General features: G+C 37.4%; 1 protein-coding gene across 1 annotated transcript in view; it reads right to left on the bottom strand.

Annotated features, from left to right (window-relative positions):
- Positions 1–25564, bottom strand: part of Slc13a1 (solute carrier family 13 member 1) — a 91857-nt gene that overhangs the window by 52067 nt on the left and 14226 nt on the right. The window contains exon 2 of the mRNA XM_040291609.2: positions 20231–20359. Within this exon, the coding sequence (XP_040147543.1) occupies positions 20231–20359 (129 nt within the window). The remainder of the gene's footprint in view (positions 1–20230; positions 20360–25564) is intronic.

Genomic DNA, 25564 nt, shown 5'->3' with positions numbered 1-25564 from the left:
GGTTCCAGGTTTCAGGTTTCTGGTTCCAGGTTTCAGGTTTCTGGTTTCAGGTTAGGGCTGGCAAAGTGGCTGTTGGTGAAGAGTGTGAGCTCTCTCCGACAGTGGCTAACAGACATGTCACAGAGCCACAGGCCACGTCCCTGGGGGACGCCCCAGAGGACTCTGAAAATCGAGGAACAGTAGTTTCCTCGACTCAGTATTCTGCAGTATTCTGCTTCAGATTCGGTTTGCCAGCCCATCAGGTTTTGCCGGCTACTCAGTCCTGTCTCAGTGTTAAACGTTTACTGTCTGTCTTTATCGTCTGTGTCATGTGTCCTTGCTTTCACTGTTTGTGTATCTTTCATTATGGGACAGAGCACTTCAACGCCTCTGTCCCTGACCCTTGATCACTGGACCAAAGTCCGCTTAAGGGCTTAAAATCTTTCTTTTTCAGTAACATGCTGGACCTGGCAGACTCTCTGTGCCTCAGAATGGCCCACTTTTGGAGTCGGATGGCCCCCAGAAGGATCTTTCTACTTCCCACTAATTTAAAAAGTCAGAGATATTGTCTCTGTCTTTCAGCCGGTACCACATAGCCATCCAGATCAACAGCCATATATCTTAACTTGACAGGACCTCTGCAAATCTCCTCCTCCATGGGTGAAGCCTTTCCTTGTACCTGACCCTGCTCCTACTCCTTCGCCCATGGTTCTGTCTCTCAAACCCTCTGCTCCTCCTCCTCCTCCTCCACCCTCGGTTCTCCCTAAATATCAAGATTTGACTCTACTGGACTCTCCTCCCCCTCCTTATCCCCTGCCCTTGTCCCCCAACCCCCAACACCCTCTAAGTGATTCCCCTGCTGCTGACTCAGCCTCTCCACCATTGGAGGAAGCTAAGCCGGCCCAGTGCCCTCCAGATGACTCCCCCACGGCACACACAGCCCCTCCTCCCCTGGAGGAAACTGGCCCAACTAAAAGAACTCAAAGAACTCGCCAGCATTTTCACACCAGCCTACTTGGGATGACTGCCAACAACTCCTAGGGACTCTCTTCATGACAGAGAAACAAAAGAGAATCCTCCTGGAAGCTAGAAAAAAAATATCCTCGGACCAGATGGGCGACCGACACAACTTCCCCTTGAACCAACCCAACTGGGACCCCAACACCTTTAAAGGTAGGGAACATCTGTCCACTTATCGCCAGGTTCTAATAGTAGGTGTCCGAGCGGCCGCTAGGTGACAAACTAATTTGGCCAAGGTAAGAGAGATTATTCAAGGGCCTGATAAATCTCCCTCTATGTTTCTAGAGAGAATTATGGAGACATATAGGAGATACACTTCTTTCGATCCTCAGGCAGAGGATCAAAAGGCATCTGTCACGATGGCCTTTATTGGGCAAGCTGCCCTAGATATTAAAAAAAATTAACAATGCTTAGATGAATTCCAAGATATAACTTTGAGAGATTTAGTCAGAGAAGCCGAGAAGGTATACTATAAGAGAGAAACTGAGGAAGAGAAGGAACAAAGGAGGGAGAAAGAAAGGGAGCAAAGGGAGGATGAAAGAAACAAAAGACAGACTAAGACATTGACTAAGGTCCTGGTCACAACAACAAATAGGCCAGAAATTAAGAGACAGGGAGACAGAAAGGGATACCTGGGCCCATGCCAGAAGCCACCCCTGGCCTCAGACCAATGTGCCTACTGTAGAGAAAAAGGACACTGGGCCAAAGAGTGCCCTAGAAAGAAACAGCCACGGCAGCCAGCCATTCTAACTTTGGAGGATGACTAGGAAAGTCGGGGCTCGGATCCCCTCCCCAAGCTCAGGGTAACTTTTGAAGTGGAGGGGACCCCAGTAAACTTTAAAGTGGATACAGGGGCAGTATACTCAGCCCTTAAGGCCCCATTGGGCCCTCTATCAACTAAAAGGTCTCTAGTTCAAGGGGCTAATGGCAGTAAATATCGGGCTTGGACAACTAAGAGGACCATGGACCTGGGGAAAGGAAAAGTCCATCACTCCTTCCTAGTGATCCTAGAATGCCCGGCCCCATTGATGGGCAGAGATCTGCTCAACAAGCTCCAGGCCAAAATAACTTTTAACCCTAAAGGCCCCCAAATGAAATTTCTAAATCCTTCAGTAAAAACTCCTATAGTCATGGCTTTAACTATGTCAGTAAAAGATAAACATCAACTCTTCACACCCCCCAAGAATGATCAAAGAGGCAAGCTATCCCAGAAATGAATAACAGATTACCCAGATGCCTGGGCAGAAACTGCTAAGTTAGGCCTAGCTGTAAAACAACCTCCAATAACAGTAGAGTTAAAAACCTCAGCCTCCCTAATTAATATTAAACAATATCCTCTGAACAAAAAAACTAAAGATGAGATAAGGCCCCATATTCAAAAATATCTGGCCTTAGGGGTCCTAAGGCCCTGTCAATCGGCCTGGAACACTCCCCTGCTACCAGTAAAAAAGCCAGGAACCGGGGACTATTGCCCCGTTCAAGACCTAAGAAAGACCAACAACAGAGTGCAGGACATTCACCCCACAGTACCTAATCCGTACAATCTGCTTAGCACCCTAAACCCTGAGCGAAAATGGTATACTGTTCTAGACTTAAAAGATGCTTTCTTTTGCTTGCCTCTGCATAAAGATAGTCAGTTGCTGTTTGCTTTCGAGTGGGTAAACCCAGAAACCGAAATGTCTGATCAACTAACTTGGACCACACTCCCACAGGGGTTCAAAAACTCCCCCACTCTCTTTGATAAAGCCCTCCACAGAGATCTCAACAACTTCAGAACTACGCAACCCCAAGGTCACCCTGCTTCAATATGTGGATGACCTGCTACTGGCAGCCGATACCAAGGAAAACTGTGAGTCTGGGACCCAAGCACTATTATCCGAGCTTGCTCAACTCGGGTATAGAGCTTCTGCCAAAAAGGCCCAAATTTGCCAGCAAGAAGTAATCTTCCTGGACTATTCCCTTAGGGGCGGTAAACGACGGCTCACTGAGCCCAGAAAACAAACCGTTGTGCAGATACCACCCCCATCTAACAAGAGGGCAAATGAAGAGACTAAATTGACAGCCCTAAACGGAGAAACCATGTTAACACTTTCCACACCGGGGGAACATAAGAACACTGACACTGAACTCCTTGACTTTACTGAGCCCAGCCTGCAATTTCAGAAAGCCCTACACTACATTAAAAATGTACATCAACTCACTCACCTTGGTTCAAAGAAATTGCAGGCATTCCTGAAGGATCAAGAACAGAGTTTTCCACTAACCGGCTCACAGTGAAAGGAAATAGCTGATCGGGTAACAAAAGCCTGTCGGGTCTATCAATTGGTTAATGCTTACCCCTCCAAGCTTCCTGCAGGAAGGCGCCTTCGAGGAACCAGACCAGGACAATTTTGGGAAGTGGACTTTACTGAAATTAAGCCAGCAAGATATGGACTTAAATATCTCCTAATCTTTATAGATACATTTTCAAGATGGATTAAAGCCTTCCCCACACACACACAAAAAAAAAAAAAAAAAGAAAGAAAAACCAGCACAAATGGTGGTCAAGAAAATCCTAAAAGATATTTTTCCAAGATACAGCCTGCCTAAGGTAATAGGGTCTGATAATGGACCAGCGTTCGTGGCCCAGGTAAGTCAGGGGTTAACCAGGACCATGGGGATTAATTAAAAGTTACATTGTGCTTATAGACCCCAGAGCTCAGGACAGGTAAAAAAAAATAAATAAAACTATTAAAGAAACATTAACGAAATTAAGCTTAGAGACCGGCATAAAAGATTGGACTATGCTCCTGCTTATACACTGTTTCATACAAAAAATACTCCCTCTGTTTCTTTGTGTAACCTCACCCCCTATGAAATTCTCTATGGTGCCCCTCCTCCAGTAAGGGACCTGACCCCAACTCTAAGACCTAACAATCCCTTCCACACCCCCTTGCTTGACAGACTTAAAGCTCTTGAAAAAACTCAGTGATACCTGTGGAAACAGCTGGCCACTGCCTACCAACGTGGGAACGAAAGAACTCCACACTGATATCAAGTGGGAAACTTCATCTACGTAAGACGACATCAGGTGTCATCCCTGGAACCCCGCTGGAAAGGACCATACCAGGTGCTACTTATAACACCTACAGCGGTAAAGGTAAACGAAATCACTTCCTGGATCCATGCCTCTCATCTCAAGCCTGCGCCCTGTCCAGACTCTGACTGAAAATTTAAAAAGACTGGTAACCCTCTCAAATTGCGTATTCGCCATGTGGATAAGACTATGGACTATCCCCTTGACCATCAGTAGTCCTAACCCTCATCAGCCCGTTCAGAAGCAATGGCTAATCACAAATCCTAACTGGACAAAAAGTATGATCTATCTCACATACAGCCCCCTTAGGGACCTGATGGCCATCTCTCCACCCAGATATTTGTCAGCTGGCTATAGGTCTTTCCTATTGGGATATCCCTGATAAAAAATCCCACTAAAATTCCATTAAATCCCTTCTGTACCATAGATAATGGAAACAGACATTATAGATGTAGGGACACGCAAGCCAGATGCAGGTTGGCTAACCTAGATTACTATGTTTGCCCGGCGGACTATCAAAGCCACAAACAGTCACGGCTGTGTGGGGGAAAAACCGACTTCTTCTGTAAGTCATAAGAATGTAAACATACAGGGGCTACCTGATGGAACCCAAACCTCCGCCGGTTCTCAGACCATTGCCCCCTTGCTGAGGTAGCAGGTACTAAGGTATCTCTCCACCCATTCACTCCTCTCTTCTCCTATCAGTGCCCACACCGGGTCCCACCAGGTCCTCTTACCAGCTAACCCAAAGCTCAAATCAGCTGAAGAAAGCCCTCAGACCCCTATCCAAGATATAATAAAAATGGCCTTTAAAGTTACTTTGTCATCACTAAAAACAGGTTACTAAGAATTTAAAGTCCCTCACAGGCTTTTTGGGATACTCACTCCAGTCTTCCCCTCTGCTCTACCTGTTCTACTACTCAAGCTTTTGTTGCTAGAAAAATCCCAAACCCCTTTCCCATTATTCTTTTACATCTCTCCTTCCTCATTCTCAGATCCATGGAGCTGCTCTCAGCACCGCCTTCCCCGTCCTCCCCCTCTGTACCAGGCCCACAGGAAAGTCTTAACTGACCTTCTCCAGAAGTCTTCACCATGGCTGACTTTAGGACTTTCAGCAAAAGAGTCCCTATAAAAGAGTTCAGTATAGATAAACTTCCTCTTTTCATGTTGCCCTGTTCTACTTGGCCACTGGCTGGAAAAATCAACACTCCTAAGCTAGATACCCCCTTACTAGTTTTTCACAAAATATGTGAACAAGGCCTCTGGCCTTAAGCTGGGGCTTCACAGAGATGGCTACATTTTTAAGATAAAAAAAAGTTATCAACTGGGCTCCAGGGTAACAGCTGGCAGGGAAAAAAAAAAGTTCTCCCCCTCCCAGGTGTCCTTAAAAAGTTAACTTGCCCAGAACAGAGAAATAAAATAGAAACAAAAACTGCTTTTTGTAAACTTCTGCAGACTGTAAACTTCTGAGCCCCTTCCCTTACATGTTAAGTACAAAATTCTGAAACTACCTAAACTTGGGGTTCAGGGGATTAATTGATTACAACAAAAACAATGCCCTCTAAATCCGGTTACAACCAAATAGGACTGTTTCCCTGTCTTCGGTGCTATCTTAGGTGCCTTGCCTTGTCCGTCCCTACAACAGTATAATTCTATATACTTAAACGTTATTTATGTTTTCATAAAATGGTCAACAGATGTAATTAATTATGTAATGGTGCAGATGTTTCCCAGAGTGCTCTATCATGACGCAGGATCATTTAAAGATCAAATAAGGGGACATACAACCCGGTTCTGCCGGGAACCTGTATCCCTCACTTTAGCCATCCTATTAGGAATAGGAGTTGCTGCAGGGGTGGACACAAAAACCACTGCCCTGGTCCGTGGGACACAACAAATGACCCAATTAAAAACAACAATGGACCAAAACTTAAAGATATTAAAAAACCTCCATCACAGCTTTACAGAAATCTTTAACCTCTCTCTCTCTCAAGTTGTTTTACAGAACAGGCGAGGGTTGGACCTCTTCTTCATGAAAAAAAAAAAAAACCTTTGTACTACATTTAAAAAAATGTTGTTTTTATGCCAACATACTAAAGTTATAAAAAAAATCTATAAATAAATTAAAAAGATGACTTTAAGAGCATCAACGAGAGAGAAAAACCCAAAAAGGGTGGTATGAGTCTTGGTTCACACAGTCCCCCTGGTTAACTACGCTTTTATCAGCCCTGGCGGGCCTTTAATAATCCTTATATTGTTGCTAACTCTAGGACCCTGTTTGCTCAACCGTGTAGTTTCCTTTCTTCAAGCTCAAATTGGACAAGTCAAACTTATGGTAATCAGACAACAATATACCCCACTAACAGACATAAAATGTGACACCCCCCAATGATCACTTTTATGATTAAAAGTAACCCAAAAAAAAGTGGGAAATGAAAGGTTAATAATCTTGAGAACTGTTTGCTAATCTTGTTCCCAGAATGTGCTGTCCCCAACTGACAAACTGCAGAATGTATTCCCTCACCCGGTTGCAGGCAAACCGCCCACTCGCCCTGACCCGTCAATAAACTTCCCTCCCTGCCCTCTCCAAGGAAAGTATATAAGCTCTTCTTAAGCTGTTCTCAGGGCTCTTTGCTCTATTCAAGTGAGCTCTGAGCCCCAGCATGCTGGACCCCAATAAACCCTTTGCTGTTGCATGAGACAGTCTCTTGGTGGTCTCTTCCTCCGATGCTTGCCTGACCTTTACAACATCATTCAGAGTTTAGCAATACCTGCAGACTCTTTGAGCAACCATTTGTAGCAATGCCCCCAAACACGTTAGGTATATGATTTTTTTTTCAAGAATTGTGTTTTAAAAAAATATAGAATTTTAACAAACCACAGTTTTCTTTTCTGTAGACCTTTCAATGAATGGGCTATTGTATGACACATAGTTTTTTGAACTTATTTAATTATAATAAATTTATTTTAAAACTTTTAGTTGAAGAAACTCAAGGGGCTGGTGTTCAAAAGAACTGATTTCAGGAGATGCTTGGCAGCACTGAAGCACAAAGCTATGCTGAAAGAAGAGGATTGCTGGAGAAAAGAACCCTTAAAAAATTTAATGATGTCTAGTAGAAGAAATGAGAGAGTTCTAGTGATAGAAACCACAAAGGAAAATCAATTCTGGTGTTAATTTTGCTATTTTTAATTGTATCTGTATAGCTGACTTGGTTTCAACCAAGAGCAAAAATTGCTGATTACTCTTTAGAATTTAAAATAGACAAGTGGACATATTCTTTACATTTTATGGAATGTCAATTTTGATGATTTTCAAAGTATATATATACTTTGAAAATATATGTATATATACACACACATATACATATACATTTACATTTTATAGCAACTGGGTAATAGAAAACACATAATTCTATTTAACTTTAAAATTATTTATTTATTACTTCAACATTAAAAATGTATTTGCCAGACAACAAAAAAATGTAAAAGCATAGGATACAGAAATAAATGCCAGAAAACAGGGATGGAATTGGAGGAAATTAACTGAAATAAGTCAGGCACAGCTCAGTGCCTGTAATCCCAGTGAGTAGGGAGGCTGAGGCAGGTGGATCAGCAACTTAGTGAGGCCCTGTCTCAGAATAAAGATAAAAAGGTTGGAGATAAGGCTCAATGTTTAAGCACTTCTGGGCTCAATCCCTGGTACAAAAAAATAAAATAAAAATTGTCAGGCACAGAGAGACAAAATTCACAAGTGCTCACTCAAGTGGAAATTAAGAATATTGATTTCATAGATGTAGAGAAGAACAGTGGTCACTAGAAGTAGGAAGGCAGTGGAGAGAGGCAAGTTAGTTAACAGGTACTAAGTACAATTAGAGATGGAGAAATATGTTCTATAAGTTTTAATGCTCTATAGCACCACAGGCTACCTATAGTTCACAAGGATTTATTCCATATTTTATAAATAACTAGAAGAAATGAATTAGAAGTTTCCAAACACAAAGAAACGATAACTATTTAAGCAGATAAAAATGTGAATTATCCTGATTTGGTCATTACACATACATGTGTTGAAATATCAGGCAATTCTATAAATACATACAATATTATGTCTATTAAAAACAAGAAAATTTTCCTAAAGGGATTTTCTCAACTTGCACTTCTTCAAGCTCAAATGTGCCTTTTTAAATATAATCCATTTTCTTTCCAAGTCATGTTTCTTTTCTCCTTAACATATTGCATTATGGAAATACTATTTGCTGACTTGCCCACTACCTGTGTTTCCTATTTTACTATATGTTCCTTGGGGAACAAAACTCTGTTTTGCAAACCATCACATATTGGTCACCTAGCACAGTTCTAGCACAGAATAGGAATTCAGTAAATAATGCTAACAAATTAGGGAGAGAGGGCAGGAAAGAGATGAGGACTAATCTATGGTCTCAGAGAGCCTAGATTCTGATTGTCCATGTCTGTCCCAGGCTTCTATCCTCCTAGCCTTCTCTACCCTTTTATTTTCCATAAGTATTTCCATTTATTAATTTACTCTGGTTTCTAGACTTGCTGACCCTATTCTATGCCTTGCTAACCTGGTTCATTCTGTCCCTTTGAGCTTTTCTTCTTGGTCTACTTTGAATCAGCTTTCATCTGCCCTTCTCATAAATGCTGCTATTCTACAAGATTCTTTATAGTCTTCTAGTTTTATGCATTTGATTACCAAACCTTAGATTCAATTCTGTCTCTGACTAAAATAATGTCTTGCAGGTGTACAGTAGGCATTCAATTAATATCTGTTAAATGGATTTGAGGATACCACAATCTTTATATCCTGGCAGGTAAGTCTTCTGAGTTCCAAAATGATAAGTCCATCTAGATACTTCCAGTTGAATTTCCCCAAAATATCTAAATACTGAACATATTCAAAGCGATACTTTTTATTTCCTCCCTATCGTTCAAACATGTTCTTTCACTCCTGCCCCTTTTATAGTGATAACACTTCCATCTGCTCAGTTGCCTAAATCAGAAACTTCAGTGATTCCCTTTTTACGTCCAATATGTATGTATTCGTCACCAGGTGCAATTATTTCTAGGTCCTTCATATCTTTAAAAATTTGTTCAACTTTCTCTAAAAACATATTACTTCATTATTAAGATCCTCATCATTTCTCACCTTGCTGTTACATGATCTGTCCTTTTCTAATTCATCCAAGATACTGTCACTATCACTTTTCTAAAGGAAAAAATCTAAACACATGATTGACCTTTCGATACTTTTTTAGTAAATTCCTTGGCTTCTAAAACCAAATCCAGTATTTTTTACATGTCCTACAAAAACCACCCAAATGTGGTCCCACTTGCTCCTTCCAGCATATTCTCTATTTCACTTGATTTCTTTTATATAGTTCCTCAAACAGAAATGGTTTAATATTAGCTTGTAATTTAACCTGAATGAGCCTTCCCCCAGTCTTGGCTACTCCTAATCTTCCTTTATGGATGAAATCAGATGTCAGTTCTTCCAAGACTCAGCTTCTTTGAGACTCTACATTTGGCTGGATAGTATTCCCTTGGTCATAACACATTTTAATCTATATGGTAATGATTTATTAATTTAACCATTCCTTCATTGGACTACATTAGTTTGAAGGAAGAATGTATGTTTTCTTGATTATTGTATTTATGGACATAGCACATGTCTGGCACATGCTGTCATTAAATAGATGCTTAATTAATACACTTCACAACTTAAGACACATGTTATTAGACAGGAAAAGCAAGTTAATAAACAGAGCAAGGAAATATCATAGGTGCATGAGAGATATCTCTCCAGGGCATGGTTGAGCGTCAGAATAAGTGGAGTAAATAAACACTTTTTCCTACGGAACTGGAAAGTCTTTTACCAAGGCCTGACACTCAAGATTACTTTTGAAAGACGAAGAGATATTCCTCTGCCTTTATCTCTTTTGAAATTTGCTCATGTAAATAAGTCCCACTGACTGGTATGGTCTGAATATTGGTTAGTATCCCCCACTACCAATTCACATGTTGTAACCCAATGTGAACCTAACCTTGGCTCCACTCTTATAAAAGAAGAGGCTTGAGGGTGCTCCTTGTACCATTCACCACAAGATGATGCAGCAATAAGGCAATGCCTTTGGAGCAGAAAGTGAATTCTTACCGCACACCAAATTTACTGATACCTTGATCTTGGACTTCCCAGCTTCAACAAATTTTTGTTGTTTAAAATACCTAGTTTAATGTAGTTTGTTTTAGCAGTCTGAATGGACCAATGACACTGACTTTATTTTAGCAATAGTCAGAATTTAATGAAAGAATAAATGCAGAATAACTTTTTTATTTTTAATTTTTTTAGTTGTAGTTGGACAAAATACCTTTATTTTATTTATTTATTTTTATGAGGTGCTGAAGATCGAACTCAGCACCTCGAGTGTGCTAGGCGAGTGCTCCACTTGTTGAGCCTCAATCTTGTTGAGCCACAAGCCAGCTCCTGCAGAATCACTTTTAAAAATACAAAGGAACACTGAGAAGCAAACCACTGGTCCCTCCATATCTATAGTTTCACTTACTGTAATTTCAGAAAGTATTGTCAACTGTAATATTAAATGGAAAATTTCAGATATAAATAATTCATAATTTTAAAATTGCACACTATTATGAGTTGTTTGATGAAATCTCATACTGTCTCACTCTATTTTGCCCAGGATTTAAATTGTTAATTTATCCAGTGTATCCATGCCTTATATATTACCTGAATGTTAGTCACTTGGTAGCTTTCTCAGTTACCAGATCAACTGTTATGATGTCACTGTGATTCTGTTCCAGTAATCCTTCTGTTACTTAATTATTGCCCCAAAGCATGAGTGTACTGCATACTCCAGGGCATAAAACATGGAAGAACAGTTTAACTTTGGAACTATGTGGCAACAATATAGAGCAAATAAGGAAACACACACACACACACACACACACACACACACACACATATATATATATATATATATATATATATAATTACGTATTGGTTTCACTACTATCTGCAATTTCAGGCATTTATTACAAATATTGTATATATTTTCCCAGCAGATAAGGGGTAACTATTGTATCAGTAAGTGATTAAACATAGGACTAACTTAAGGGCCATGTGATATTCCTCTGGTGTTTTGGTCATATTTTTTTGCTGCTGTAACTAAAAGACCTGATGAGCACAATTGTAGAAGAGGAAAAGTTCATTCGAGGGCTCACAGTTTCAGAGATTTTAGTCCATAGAAGACCTGCTCTGCTCCTTGGGGCTAGTTGTGAGGCAGAAAGTCATGGCGGAAGCATGTGGCAGAGGGAAGCCCCTCATATAATGATCAGAAAGCAGAGAGAGCAGTCTCCACTTGCCACATACAAATATATACCTGAAAGCCCAATTCCCACTTCCTCCAGCCACACTCTACGACTTCCATTACCACTCAGTTAATACTATCAGGGGATTAATTCACTGATTGTGTTAAGACTCTCACAACCCAATCATTTCTCCTCTAATCTTGCATTGCCTCATACCATGAGCTTTTGGGGGACACCTCCCATCTAAACCATAACATCTGGTAATCTATTTAGCCTATATGAGAATGATCAGACATTGTAAAATGTCCAGAATTTAATGAAAGAATAAATGCAGAATCACTTTTTTATTTTATTTTTTTTTAGCTTTAGTTAGACACAATATCTTTATTTTATTTATTTATTTTTATGAGGTGCTGAGGATCCAACCCAGTGCATGGTGTGTGCTAGGTGAGTGCTCCACCGTTGAGCCACAAGCCAGACCCCATAGATAGTAAATATTTTAGACTTTATGGTTTCTATTGCAATTAGTCAATTTTCTCATATAACAGCAAAGAGCCAAAGACAATAAATAAATAAATGGTCTTGAATATGTTTAATAAGACTATTTTTTCTTAAATTAAAATTAGTCACCAGGCTTGATTTGGTCCTCAGGCCTATATATTCCCTATATTTTCCTTGATAGACCATGTAAACAAATATAACCTAAACCAAATGAAATCAGTAGTTAAGCCTAAGGAAGAATATTCTCTTTTCCATTGTATTAACCATTCTTTTTAGTTTTCAACAGAGTCAGAATATTTGAGGAAGAACATAAACTACAGACAGATGTGTGTGTTTGTATTTTCCAGGAGTTAATAGAAGAAGATGCTGTTGATTCATAAATGACACTGATAAATAAAACTATTTTCAGGACAAAATTGACATGTCAAGTAAAATACATGATATTTGAAATCTATTTGCAAGATTGACATGGTTATATTTTTATCCTCAAATGGTATTTTATAAAACAAACATGGACTTTTGCAATCATAGCACCTGGCTTCTCTTAGTCACATAACTTATCAGTTGGGCAACCTTTGTACAAATCAATAAGTTGTAAACATTAAATAGCATCTTATATCAAGTTAGTGAATTAAAAGAAATGTAAATGGAGGTTAAAAACAAGGAGTAGCTACTGTTATATCCAACAAAGCAGAACACAAGCCACAATTAATCAGAAGAGATCAAAAGGTCATGTCATAGTCTAAGGGAAAAAATATCCAACAAGAAGTTGTAACAATCATAATTACGCCCTAAACATTGGCATACCTAACCACAAAAAAAGACGCCACTTGAACTAAAGCTTCAGATAGACTAGTACAATGATACTGGGTGATTTCCTTTTTTAAAATATTTATTTATTTTTAGGTGTAGATGGACACACCACAATGCCTTTATTTTTATGTGGTTCTGAGGATCGAACCCGGGTCCCACCCATGCTAGGGAAGTGCTCTACCACTGAACCACAATCCCAGACCAATATTGGATAATTTCAACACACATTTTTTTCCATCAGATAGGTAATTCAGACATAAAATCAGTAAAGACTTTTCAGATATGAAAATATTATAAATAAAATGTACTTAACAGGCATCTATAGAATATTTTATTCAATGGCTGAGTATACTTTCTTCTTTGCTAAAAGTTTTACCAAAAATGGAACTTTTACCAAAATAGATTATATTTTAGACTACAAAACAACTTTTATAAAATACAAAATAATAATATAATTCCTTGTATCTTATCAGATCATAATGAAAAGAAATTAGAGATCAGCATCAAAATACTCCACAGAAATTATATAATCATATGGAGATTGAACAATATACTTTTGAATGATGAATGGGTAATAGAAGAAATCAGGGGAGAAATTTAAATTTTTTAGAATCAAATGGAAATAGAGATACACTCTTTGGCACTATGAAGGCCATTCTAAGAGGAAATTTTATATTTGTGAGTGTCTATATAAGAAAATCAGAAATATTCCAAATACACAAACTAATGATGCAACTCAAGAAAATTGAAAAAGAAAAATAAAACAATTACAAAACCAGTTGAAGGAAGAAAATAACTAAAATCAGAGTCAAAATCAATGCAATTGAGAACTTAATAACAATAATACAAAGGATCAGTGAAATGAAGGGTTGGCTCTTTGAAAAGATAAACAAGATTGATAAGCCCTTATCCAAAATAACAGGGGCGGGAGCAGCAGAGAGAGTGAGACAAGCCTGAAGTTAGTATAATTAGAGATGAAGAAGAAGAAATCACCACAGACATCACAGAAATGCAGAGGATCATTAGGCACTACTTTGAAAATTTGTTCTCCAATAAATTGCAAAACTTAAAAGAAATGGGTACATTGCTCTCCATAGATATGACCTGTCCTGCCTAAATTGACGCAAGAGGATGTGGAAAATCTAAACAGACTAATAACTAGCATTGAGATGGAATCAATAATAAAAAGTCTTCCAACAAAGAAAAACCTAGACCAGATTGATTGTCAACTGATTTTTACAATTTCTGATGTCTACAAGAGCTTTAAAGAAGAGTTAATTTCAATGTTCCTCAAATTATTTCGTGAAATAGAAAGGGGTAAAACACTTCCAAATTCATTCTATGAAGCCAGCATCACCTAGATACAAAAACCAGATAAGGGCACATCAAGTAAAGAAAACCACAGTCCAATATTCCTGATGAAATTAGATGTCAAAATTCTTAATAAAATATTAGTAAATTATATTCAACAAAATATTAAGATTGTACATCATGATAGAGTATATATTATTGTAGGGTTGCCAGGATGGTTAGGCATACACAAATTGATAAATCTAATTCACCACATGAAGACAATTAAAGACAAAATCACATAGTCATCTCAATAGATGCAGAGAATACATCAACAAAATTCAGCATTTATTAATTATAAAAACACTGAAGAAATGAGTGATAAAAGGAGCTTATATCAATGTTATAAAGGCTATCTATTATAAACCCAAAGCTGACATCATAGTGAATGAGGGAAATCTAAAGACAAGGATGTTCACTCTCACAACTCCTATTCAATATAGTACTATAAATTATAGCCAGAGCAATTAGACACAAAAAGGAAATAAGAAGAATAAAAATAGGAAAGGAAGAAGTCAACTTATCATTGTTTACAGACGATATGATCCTATACTAAGACAATCCAAAAAGCTCCACTAGAAGACTGCTATAACTAATAAAAAACAGATTTATCAAAATAGCATATTACACAATAAACATCCAAAATTCAAATATCTTTTCTAAACACCAATAAATCTGCTGAGAAAGAAATTAGGAAAATAATCCTATTCATGAAATCCTCAAAAATATAACTAAGAATAAATCTTACCAAGGAGGTGAAAAGTTTGAAGAATGAAATAGAAAAAGACACAAGAAGATGGAAAAACCTCCAATGTTCATAGATAGGCAGGATTAATATTGTTTATATGGCTATACTGCCAAAAGCAACATACAGATTCAATGCAATCCCTACCAATGTACCAAACATTCCTCACAGAACTAGAAAAAAAAAAGTCCTAAAATTCATTGGAAAGTATAAAAGTCCCAGAATAACCAAAGCAATTCTAAGCAAAAAAAAAAAAAATCAATGCTAGAGATATCACAATACCTTACTTCAAATTTCACTATAGACCTAAAGTAACAAAAACTTCATGGTAGTGTTATAAAACAAACACATTGACCGATAGAACAGAATAGAAGACACAAAAAGAAACTCTACAGTTACAATCATCTGAACCTAGACAATAGGGCCAAAATCATACTCTACAAAAAAAGGCAGCACTTTTAACAAATGGTGCTTGGAAAACTGTTATCCATACGTAGAATGACACTAAATCCTCATCTCTCACCCTGCACAAAAATCGACTCAATATTGATCAAACACCTAGAAATTAGAACAGAAACTGTATAACTCTTGGAAGAAAATGTAAGGTCAACACTCCAATATATAGGTACAGGTAATAACTTTTTCAAGAGAACTCCTAAAGCTCAGGAAATAATATCAAAAATTGAGAAATGGGATGGCATCAAATTAAAAAGCTTCTGCATAGCAAAGAAAACAATTGAAAATGTAAAGAAATGTGGGAGAAAATCTTTGCTAGCTACTCTTCTTTTGATATAGGGATTGAACCCAGGGTCACTTAATCAGTAACTCACATCCCCAGCCCTTTTTGTTTGTTTTATTTTTATCTTGAGACTGGGTTTTGCTATGATGTTGCTCAGGGCATTATTAACTTGCTTAAAGCTGGCTTTAAACTTGTGATCAGGATGATATAATCCTATCATATCATCAGGCCTCAGCCTGCTGAGCCTCCAAGATTACAGGTGTAGCTGGCTGCTAGCTACTTTTCTGATAGAGGATTAATGTCTAGAATACATAAAGAACTCAACAACTATAACACTAAAAACCAAAGAGCCCAATTAATCAGTGGGCAAATGAACTAACAAAAGAATAAATACACGTGGCCAACAAATATATGAAAAAAAAAATGTTCAACATGGTTAGTTATTAAGGAAATGCAAATGAAACCTACAATGAAATTAGCTCCAGTCAGAATGGCAGTCATCAAGAATACAAACAATAATAAATGCTAAAGAAGATGTAGGAAAAAAAGGAACACTTACACATTTTGGAGGGAATATATATATTAGTACAACCACTATGGAAATCAGTATTCATTTTCCTCAGAAGACTGGGAATAGGGCTGTGGCTATAGCTCAGTGGTAGAGCACCTGCCTCACATGTATGAGGTGCTGGGTTCGATACTCAGAACCACATAAAAATAAATAAAGATATTTAAAAAAAGACTGGGAATAGAAACACCAATACGACCCAGATATATCACTCCTCATTAACTTTAAAGAATTTAGGTTGTTATATCCTAGCCATACATGCATACCCAAGTTTATAGCGGCACAACTCACACAATTGCCAAACTATGAAACCAGACTAGGTGTCTGTCAATGGATGAATTAGTTAAGAAAATGTGGTGCATATACACAATGGAGTTTTATTCAACCATAAAGAAGAATGAAATTTTGCCATTTGCAAGAAACCGAATGGAACTTAAGAACATTATGTTAAGTGAAACAAACTAAACTCAGAAAGTCAAGGGTTGTATGTTTTCACTCAGAGGTGAAAGCTACTGAGGAAAAAGGAAAAAGGAAGATGGGGGATCTCATGAACACTGAAGGGAGATAAGTAGAAGAGAGAAAAGGGACCAGAGGGAAGGGTGAGAGGAGGGAAAGGGAAATACTGAGAAATGACAATGGCCAAATTATTGTGTGCATGTATGAATATTTAACAATAAATCCCACATTATGTGTAATTATTATGCAACAATAATAAATATGAGGAAAAAAATCAAAGTCTGAGTAATCATGTCATTTTTCTCTCAAACTCCCCTGAAGGTTTCACTTCATTAAGAGGTAAAAACCTAACAATGACTTCCTTTGGCCCTATTTGGTCCAGTCCCTCCTCACATTACCTCCTTGACATCTTCTCTCATTCCTACCTTTACTCATTCTGCTCCAGTCATACTGCAGACTTGACCTGCCTGAAGCCCTTTGCCCTGGATGTCCCCCCTTCTGCAGTGGTCTTTCTCCAGATACTCAAATGGCTAACTTCTTCATCTCCTGTAAATCTTTGTCCAGTGTCACCATCTCCATGAGATCCACCCCAGCCAATATAAAACGGCTATTCCCTCTGTTCTTCAGTAATATTTTGCATTTTTACTTAGCATTAACTATCTTTCTAACTCAATGTTTAATTCATCTATTAATCAGATATCTTGTTTTTCTTTTTGTCCCCCTAAAAAGTTAGGGATCTTTTGTCTGTTTCTACTTGTTGATGTTTTTTCCAAGTGGCTGGAAATTTCTACCACATAAATATTTACTAAGTAAATATGTAACATAACATTTATATGTATATCATTACTCATATTTACATATACAAATGTGTACATATTTCACATTTATATATACAATTTATCTATAAACGTATTTTCAATAATAATAATAATATTGATACTTCTTATGGAATATCAAATTGGGCACACCACAAATGCTTTGAATTTCAGGTTTAATTCAACAGATATGAGAAGAGTTCAGTATTGGTCGATATTCTTCAACTAGAGTGATGTGCTCAATGAGATATAAGTGTTTAACATTGGCTTGCTAAATCGGTAAACTAGGGTTAGAACTATGGTGGCCAAAGAGAGAGGTATTTAGGATTCTGAACTTAGAGGAGGACATTAATGACACATTGTCCTATTCAATGACAGGTTTGATATTCAAAGATGCTGAAATAGGATGCAATGATAGTTCAATACTCTCAAAACTGAATATTAAAATTGTTAATAATGCTCATGATATTGTTTGTATCATTGTTTCCCATCAATTTACAACAACTGTTGAGACTGATACAACCATGGGGTATCATTGTTTCACATATGTTACAAAAATGGTGGAGTTGTGTTGCTTTATCATGTCCCACTTTTAGATGATTAAAATGACATGTTAAGGATTGTACAGTAATTAGAACAAATATTGAGTTTTAAGCTAAGGCCTTTAAACTTAATCTCTAGCTCTTCCCAGAATACCCTGAAGCTTTGGTCAACTATTAATGAATTAACGTCATTGACCTGTCTTGATAAAGGATCACAAGACTGAAAAACTGCCTTCTCCACTAAAATTCCTAACTGTTTTGATCACTGTTAAGCTTTCTAGGTACAGAAAGTCACATAAAGTTTAAAACAAACTTAGGCTGAAATATCAGAGTGGAGATGATAATTTACTTTTACAGCAATCTGAATGTTTTCAGAGTGATCTATTCATTTTTTTCTCCAGTATCTAAATATTTGCAAATATATAGTGAACACTTATTTTGTAAAAACTTCACATTTATTGACTAATTTAAGTCTGAAGTATGGTTGACAAACTAGAGTTAGTTCTGGGAAATAAAATGATGGTGGTGATTTAGTTGGGGGTGTTCAATTTGAGGATGGAAGTTGTGGTCTAGAAATCTTAAAGACTAGAGGTGGAATGTATAGAGGAAATCATATTAATTTTAAAAATCTAAGCAATATTGTCATGCAAACAAAAGATAAGGTTTATTTGTAGACTCTTAGATGGTACATAATTTAACAAATGAAAGTGACTAAATTTCAGACTTGAGATCAATAAAGCGAAATTGTTTCAAAGTTAAAATTATTTAAAAATGATATGATTATTAAAAGTGATATGGGTTAGTTGAGGCCCATGACTCAGATAACTTTTAAAAACTGAAGGATCTATAAGAGATATTGTGGAAGAGATCCCTGCCACAGGTGATAGTGGATCCAGAATTCTCTCCCAGATCTAAGATTCTGGGACTGTTAAGTTAGTATGAGGCTGGCTGGCATCTTTGGTGATAAAGGACTCTTGGGCAGGTTTCCTCAGCTACAGAGATATAACTAATATTGGTACCTGTAAGTTTGAAGTCTGTGGCCCTTGAATACCACAAAGAGGCAGCACATTGGAACATTTAAGACACTCATTTTTTTTTTATCTGATTCTATGGTAGCAGAATGTCAATATGGGGATAAGAGAAACTGAAGTACAGTCCTAGCCATGCTGTCCTCCTAACCAATGTTAATTAGAAAGAAAAGAGCCGTGGTTAGAAGGAGGAAGAAACACAGTAGGAAAAGAAGAGCAGGAAGGATCAGAAATGCAAAATGGTTTGGAGTCGAAAATGGAGAAGAATGACAAGAAGGGAATCAATCAATCAATCAAGAAGGGAACAGATTGTCTCTCCAGAAAAACTGTAATCAGGGTTAGTTAAAAAAAAAAAAAAATCTTCACCCACATTAAACACAAGCTTGCCTCAAGAGAGCAGTGTTGAACCCAGGAAGAAGACAAAAGTCCAAAGGTGATAAATTGCACTGACTGGCAACTTGAACTTGACCTTTTACCTGAGAATGTTTCAGCTGTGGTTTATTTTTATTATTTTATTTTATTTTTGTGGTTCTGAGATTGAACCCAGGGCCTTGTACAAGCGAGGCAAGCTCTTAACCAACTGAGCTATATCCTCAGCCCCTCAGCTGTGGTTTACACAGTTGTTTTCTGGGTGTCAGAAGACAGCATGGAGATAGATGTTCTGGTTTCAGTGCGATTCATGCTTTTAATGCAAAACTGAATCCATTTTCTTCAGATGGGTACCCTTAGATTGTATAAAGGTAAGAAACAGCTCTCAGCATGAGTAAACTCTTCTCAGCAAGAACAAAATAGAAATAAATACACATGAAAGTTGATTTGCCTTTATCTTTTGAAATGGCAGTTTTCAGAGAAAGAAAATGAGGAAGCTTTCTCTTCATTAAAAACAAAAATTATTCTCCAACACGGTGAGACCAAATTCTGGTGAATAGAACAACTAACTCCTGCAGGATGTGAATGAGTCTCCCCTTTTGTTGGGAGGGAGGCGCCAAGAATAGATGTCCTAAAGAGAAGATGAGACTTACAATTTTCCTACAGATACATGTGATTCCAGAATTTGAAACTTATGTTTGTTCCCTAGGGAGGGACACATAGGCAGAATCCCAGAGGAAAGGAACAACTGGAAGTTTGAAGGGACTTACAGGGAAACTTTATCAACAGAATTACTGCTCCCTTTAAAAGCAACTTTTCTAAAAAAAAAAAAAAAAAGCACAAAATAAGGAATCTAATCATGACAACATTTGCAGAAGAACTTACGTGTGTAGAACGCATGATCCCAAACATGGGGAACATTAAACCAGGCAGCAAAGCTGTGACTGACAGAGGTAGAGCTTCTGTGATCCAAAATATGGCTACAACGAAGAGTACGTAGGCACATTCTGCTTCCTGGAAAGAACAGAGGCAAAACCCAAAATGAAATCACCAGCCTGGAGAAATCATCATTCAAACCAAAACCACATTTGCCAAATCACAGAAAAAGTAAGACTCTCGGAAGATCTCTGCATCTTAGAGTTACCAGAAAATAATTTTTAGGGGTTTCAAGGGACAGCATTTAATATACATGAAAAAATAAAGACAGAAAAAATAACCCTCATTTCTTTCATTTTTCCATCAGAACAGAACACCATCTGGTTAATTTTCTGGGTTCATGTTTGTGCATTTGGATATTTGTACTCACCTTCCTTTGGCCTCTAAAATGCATTCTCAATACTGCTGAGCAATAGCCATGTAATACCCTTTCCCTTGGGGCAGGACACCTGCCTCTTAATTGCATGCCTGGTTCATGCTCAGGTAGGACTGATGTACCCGTACCCCTCGCCCTTTCTAACTAAAAGAGGGAAAACATCCTAGGGAAATTTTTTGCTGTACTTGATCTCAAAGGAAGAACAATGATAATGAATGGTGATATGGATAAGCCTGAAACCATCTTCTAAGTGACATGAACCTAGAGGCAAAGAACTTTCTATTCTGCTTTTTGAGAAAGACACCCATCATCCTAGAGAGACTCAACAGGAATGTGACTTAATAGAATCGGTTGCTTTGGTTGGTATATAACTGTACGTTTCTGTTTTAGGGCACTGATAAGAAGTGGTTAAAATTCATCATCATGTTTGACTTATATAATTTTGATAAACAATCACTTGGAATGTACTAAGGGATCCATAAAAGCTGATATCTATTATATGGCTTTGTTTTGCTCTTACACTGCTTGCTCTCTGAAAATTCTGAGTTGCATTTGAAAAATTTACAAAAAAAAAATGTTACATGGGTTTAACAAGGTCTTTTATTTAAAGCTTATACAATTTCTAGCTCTGATGCCCTCTGTTTCACCTACCTCAGTCTGAGTCCTTTGGGCTTGGTGTTAATCCCCCCCAACATTCCTACACTTCCAGTGGGTTTCTAAGAGATTCTTAATAAGCCAGGATTGTGTCATTTCTTTATTGTGCTATCTTTTTAAAGAAAGAATAAAAGTGTTTTGATGTTGACAGTTTCTTACAGAGTCAGCGTCTATCGTCTTGACAAACAATAAAACAGCAAAGCAACACTGAGCCTTGACTGTGTCTTCCTAAGATGCTCTTAAAAGAATTTGTGAATGCTAGTTTGATTTTAAATGCCTGTGTAGAAGAAAGGCTGTGCATTTTCTTGTAATGAGAACTCATAGATAACCCAAAATTGGTTCTTACAACTTTGTTTTCTATCATACTTGCAAAGAACTTGGATTTCAAAGATAAAATTGACCCTTTTACTGTCTTGCTCCCTCATTACAATGAACCAGCCCCCTGGTACTACTAATAAGTAGTTATTAATAATAAGTATTATTAATAATAAGTAGTTATTCCCCTGTTATTTTATGTATTAAATCTGAACCTCCACCTCCATCCAATTCCTGCACCCTGAGCAATGCTGTTCTGAAATGGGATCATTCTGCAAGGATCCATTTTGACTTTGTCATTCCCTTACATACAGCCAGATTAAGGACTGACCATACCACTCACTCTCTGGAACACCAGTCTCTACAGGTTTGCCATAATATCAGAGAAATAAACAGAACACATAAGACTAGCTAATTCTGATCCCACATATAACCTCTACAATAGGGGTTGAAACTTCATGTCAACCTGCGTTTCCTTCAGCAAGGAAGTCCTCAAATGCTGTGATGGGACAGCTTAATGACAGAATAAAAAGCAAAATTAAAATCATTAAATTATTAGCTATCCTGGACTACTTTAGATTTTAGCTAGCACAGAGCTGACATAAAAACATAGTCTGTGACTTTCAGTTATTTTTGAAAACAATTCAAAATCCTCATCTTGCATTCAGTCTTCTCTACTCTAACAAGACTTATATCAATACTTATCAACACCAACACTCTATTTCTAAGGAGCCTTCTTTTATTTTCCTATGCTTATATTTTTATTAATTTTTTACTTACATATGACAACAGAATGCATTACAATTTTTATTACAAATATAAAGCATGAATTTTTCAGATCTCTGGTTGCATACAAAGTATATTCACACCAATTAGTGTCTTCATGCATGTACTTTGAATAATGATGTCCATCACATTCCACCATCATTTTTAACCCCATGCCCCTTCTCTTCCCCTCCCACCCCTCTGCCCTATCTAGAGTTCCTCTATTCCTATCATGCTCCCCATCCAACTACCACTATGAATCAGCCTCTTTATATCAGAGAAAACATTCAGCATTTGGGTTTTTGGGATTGACTAACTTCACTTAGCATTGTCTTCTCTAACTTCATCCATTTACTGGCAAATGCCACGATTTTATTCTCTTTTATTGCTGAGTAATATTCCATTGTGTATATATGCCATATTTTTTAATCCATTCATCTATTGAAGGGTATCTAGGTTGGTTCCACAGTTTAACTATTGTGAATCGTGCTGCTATAAAATAAACATGGATGTGGCTGTGTCCCTGTAGTATGCTGTTTTTAAGTCCTTTGGAAATATACTGAAGAGAGGGATAGTTGGGTCAAATGGTGGTTCCATTCCCAATTTTCCAAGGAATCTCCATACTGCTTTCCATATTGGCTGAACCAATTTGCAGTCCCACCAGCAGTGTATTAATGTACCTTCCCCCCTCATCCTCGTCAACACTTATTGTTGTTTGTATTCCTAATAGCAGCCATTCTGACTGAAGTGAGATGAAATATTAGTTTTGATTTACTTTGCATTTCTCTAATTGCTAGCGATGATGAACATTTTTTTTCATATATTTGTTGATTGACTGTATATCATCTTCTGAGAAGTGTCTGTTCAGGTCCTTGGCCTATTTATTGATTGGGTTTTCTTTTCTTTTTATTTTTTTGTTGTTTAGCTTTTTGAGTTCTTTACACACCTTTTTTTATACTTGGGTTCTGATTCCTGCTCTTTGTCATGCAAACTTCGAACTCTAACTCAAATGTTCAACTATACAGTAAACCTTCAGATTCCCTTCTATGCTAGCTTCTGCTGGTTTCTGCCCATATTCTAAACCCTTTGACCTTTTCTTACTACTTGGATAAAGTAGTTGTAAATATAGCAAGAAAATTATATTTGTTTGACTCAGAATGTTTTATTTGTATATGTGTGTATGTATTTACAAACCAGTAGATTTTATATTAAGAATAAGGTGAATTTATGGCTTCTTTTTAGAAATGGAGAGATTCAGTTAACACCGAGATCATCTTCTTCCATGGTGACAATTCTCCTGACCCAAGGAGAGCTTACTCCTGAGAGGCTGGCAGTGTTCTCCAGTTTTACAGAGCAGCACCACGCCACTTCATACATTCTCTTCCCTTCTTGGCTTTTGTCAGCACAGGAGTGAAATCTCTGCTCTTCCTGTAAAACCTTATCTCACCATCCCAGAATCAACACTTATTGCTCACTAGGTACCTTGAGTAATGCTTATGTGGTTCATGAATCAGCAACATCAGCCTGATCCAGGAGCTTGACAAATACAGAGTATCGGGCCCTTTCCTACAAGTATGGAACCAAGATCAGCATGTCAATTCCCCATGTGATTTTTGTCTATGTTAAAGTTTGAGAAGCACGGGGCTACATGCTTATCTAGTCTTCCCTCTCATCTTTAATTCTGGGTCCAGAATCTTGCTTCCAGGTAGTACCCTTCTTCCCAAGCTGAATATCTAGATTTATATAACCCATCTGGAAAATGTGTCCATCTTTCAACATGCAGCTCAGATTTATGCCTGTCTGTAGAGCTTCCCTCAGGCATAGGTGCACATTTCATGTCTTTACATATAAGTTCTATGAGACCATAATGGCATCTGGCTAAAGCACTGTATTTACATCATCCTACAATTGTGGGAATTACTCCATTTTTCCATATCTGAAGGAAACTGAATGTCTAAGAAAGGAGGAAAGCAGAGTTACCTGGGAGTACTCTATTTTTTATTTTTTAAATTAACACATAAATTCTATGCATTCATTATGTCCATGATGTTTTGAAGTATATTTCTTTATGTAGATGTGTGTGTGTGTGTGTGTGTGTGTGTGTGTGTAGTGGAATGGCTAAATATAGCTAAATAACATATGCATTACCTCACATTACTATCATTTCTGTGATGAGATCACTTTACTTATGCTGTAATAACATTTTTCAAAAATACAGCATGTTATTAACAGTAGCCAATATATTGCACAATAGATCTATTGACCTTATTCCTCCTATCTTTTGAGCAACATTGTCTCAACCCCCCTACAACAACCACCCCAGTCTTCTCTACTTCTATGAGAGATTAACTTTTTTTAGATTCCATATATGAGTGAGATCATGCAGTGTTGGTCTTTTTCATTGTTAAATCAAATGCATTTAACATAATTTCCTCCAGATCCATCCAGATTTTCATAAATAAGAGGATTTAATTCCCTTTTGTGAATGGATGTATTCTATTGTATATATGAACCATATTTTTCTTTTTTAAAGTATATTTTTAGATATAGTTGGGCACAATACCTTTATTTTATTTGTTTATTTTTATGCAGTGCTGAGGATCGACCCCAGCTCCTCACACGTGCTAGGCAAGCACTCTACCACCGAGCCACAATCCCAGCCCAAGAATCATATTTTCTTTATGTTTTTATTCATTGAATATTAGGTTGATTACTAATCTTGCATATTGTGCTGTAATAAATAAGAGAATGCAAATAGCTTTTCTATAAACAAGTTCCATTTCCTTTGGATATATACCCAGTGCCAAGATTACTGCATCATTTTGTAGTCCTGTTTTTAATTTGTTGAGTAATCTTCATAGTGTTTTCTCTGGTGGCTGCACTAAGTCATATTTCCACCAATAGTGTGCAAGAGTTCCCTAATCTCTACATCCAGAGCTTGTTATCTTTTGTCTTTTTGATAATAGTCTAAAAGAAGTGAAATGATGTCTCGCTGTGGTTTTAACTTGCATTTCCCTAATGATTAGTAGTACTGAGCACTTTTAGTATATCTTTTGGCCATATGTATGTCTTCTTTTGAGAACTGTCCATTCAGGCTCTTTGCCCTGATTTCTTTATTTTCTTACTATTGGATCTTTTGAACTCTTTAAATACTTTGGATATCAACTCCTTAC

The sequence above is a fragment of the Ictidomys tridecemlineatus genome, chromosome 2, assembly GCF_052094955.1.
Source record: "Ictidomys tridecemlineatus isolate mIctTri1 chromosome 2, mIctTri1.hap1, whole genome shotgun sequence".
In the NCBI taxonomy this organism is placed as follows: domain Eukaryota; kingdom Metazoa; phylum Chordata; class Mammalia; order Rodentia; family Sciuridae; genus Ictidomys; species Ictidomys tridecemlineatus.
This window is presented reverse-complemented; position numbering and strand designations above follow the sequence as displayed.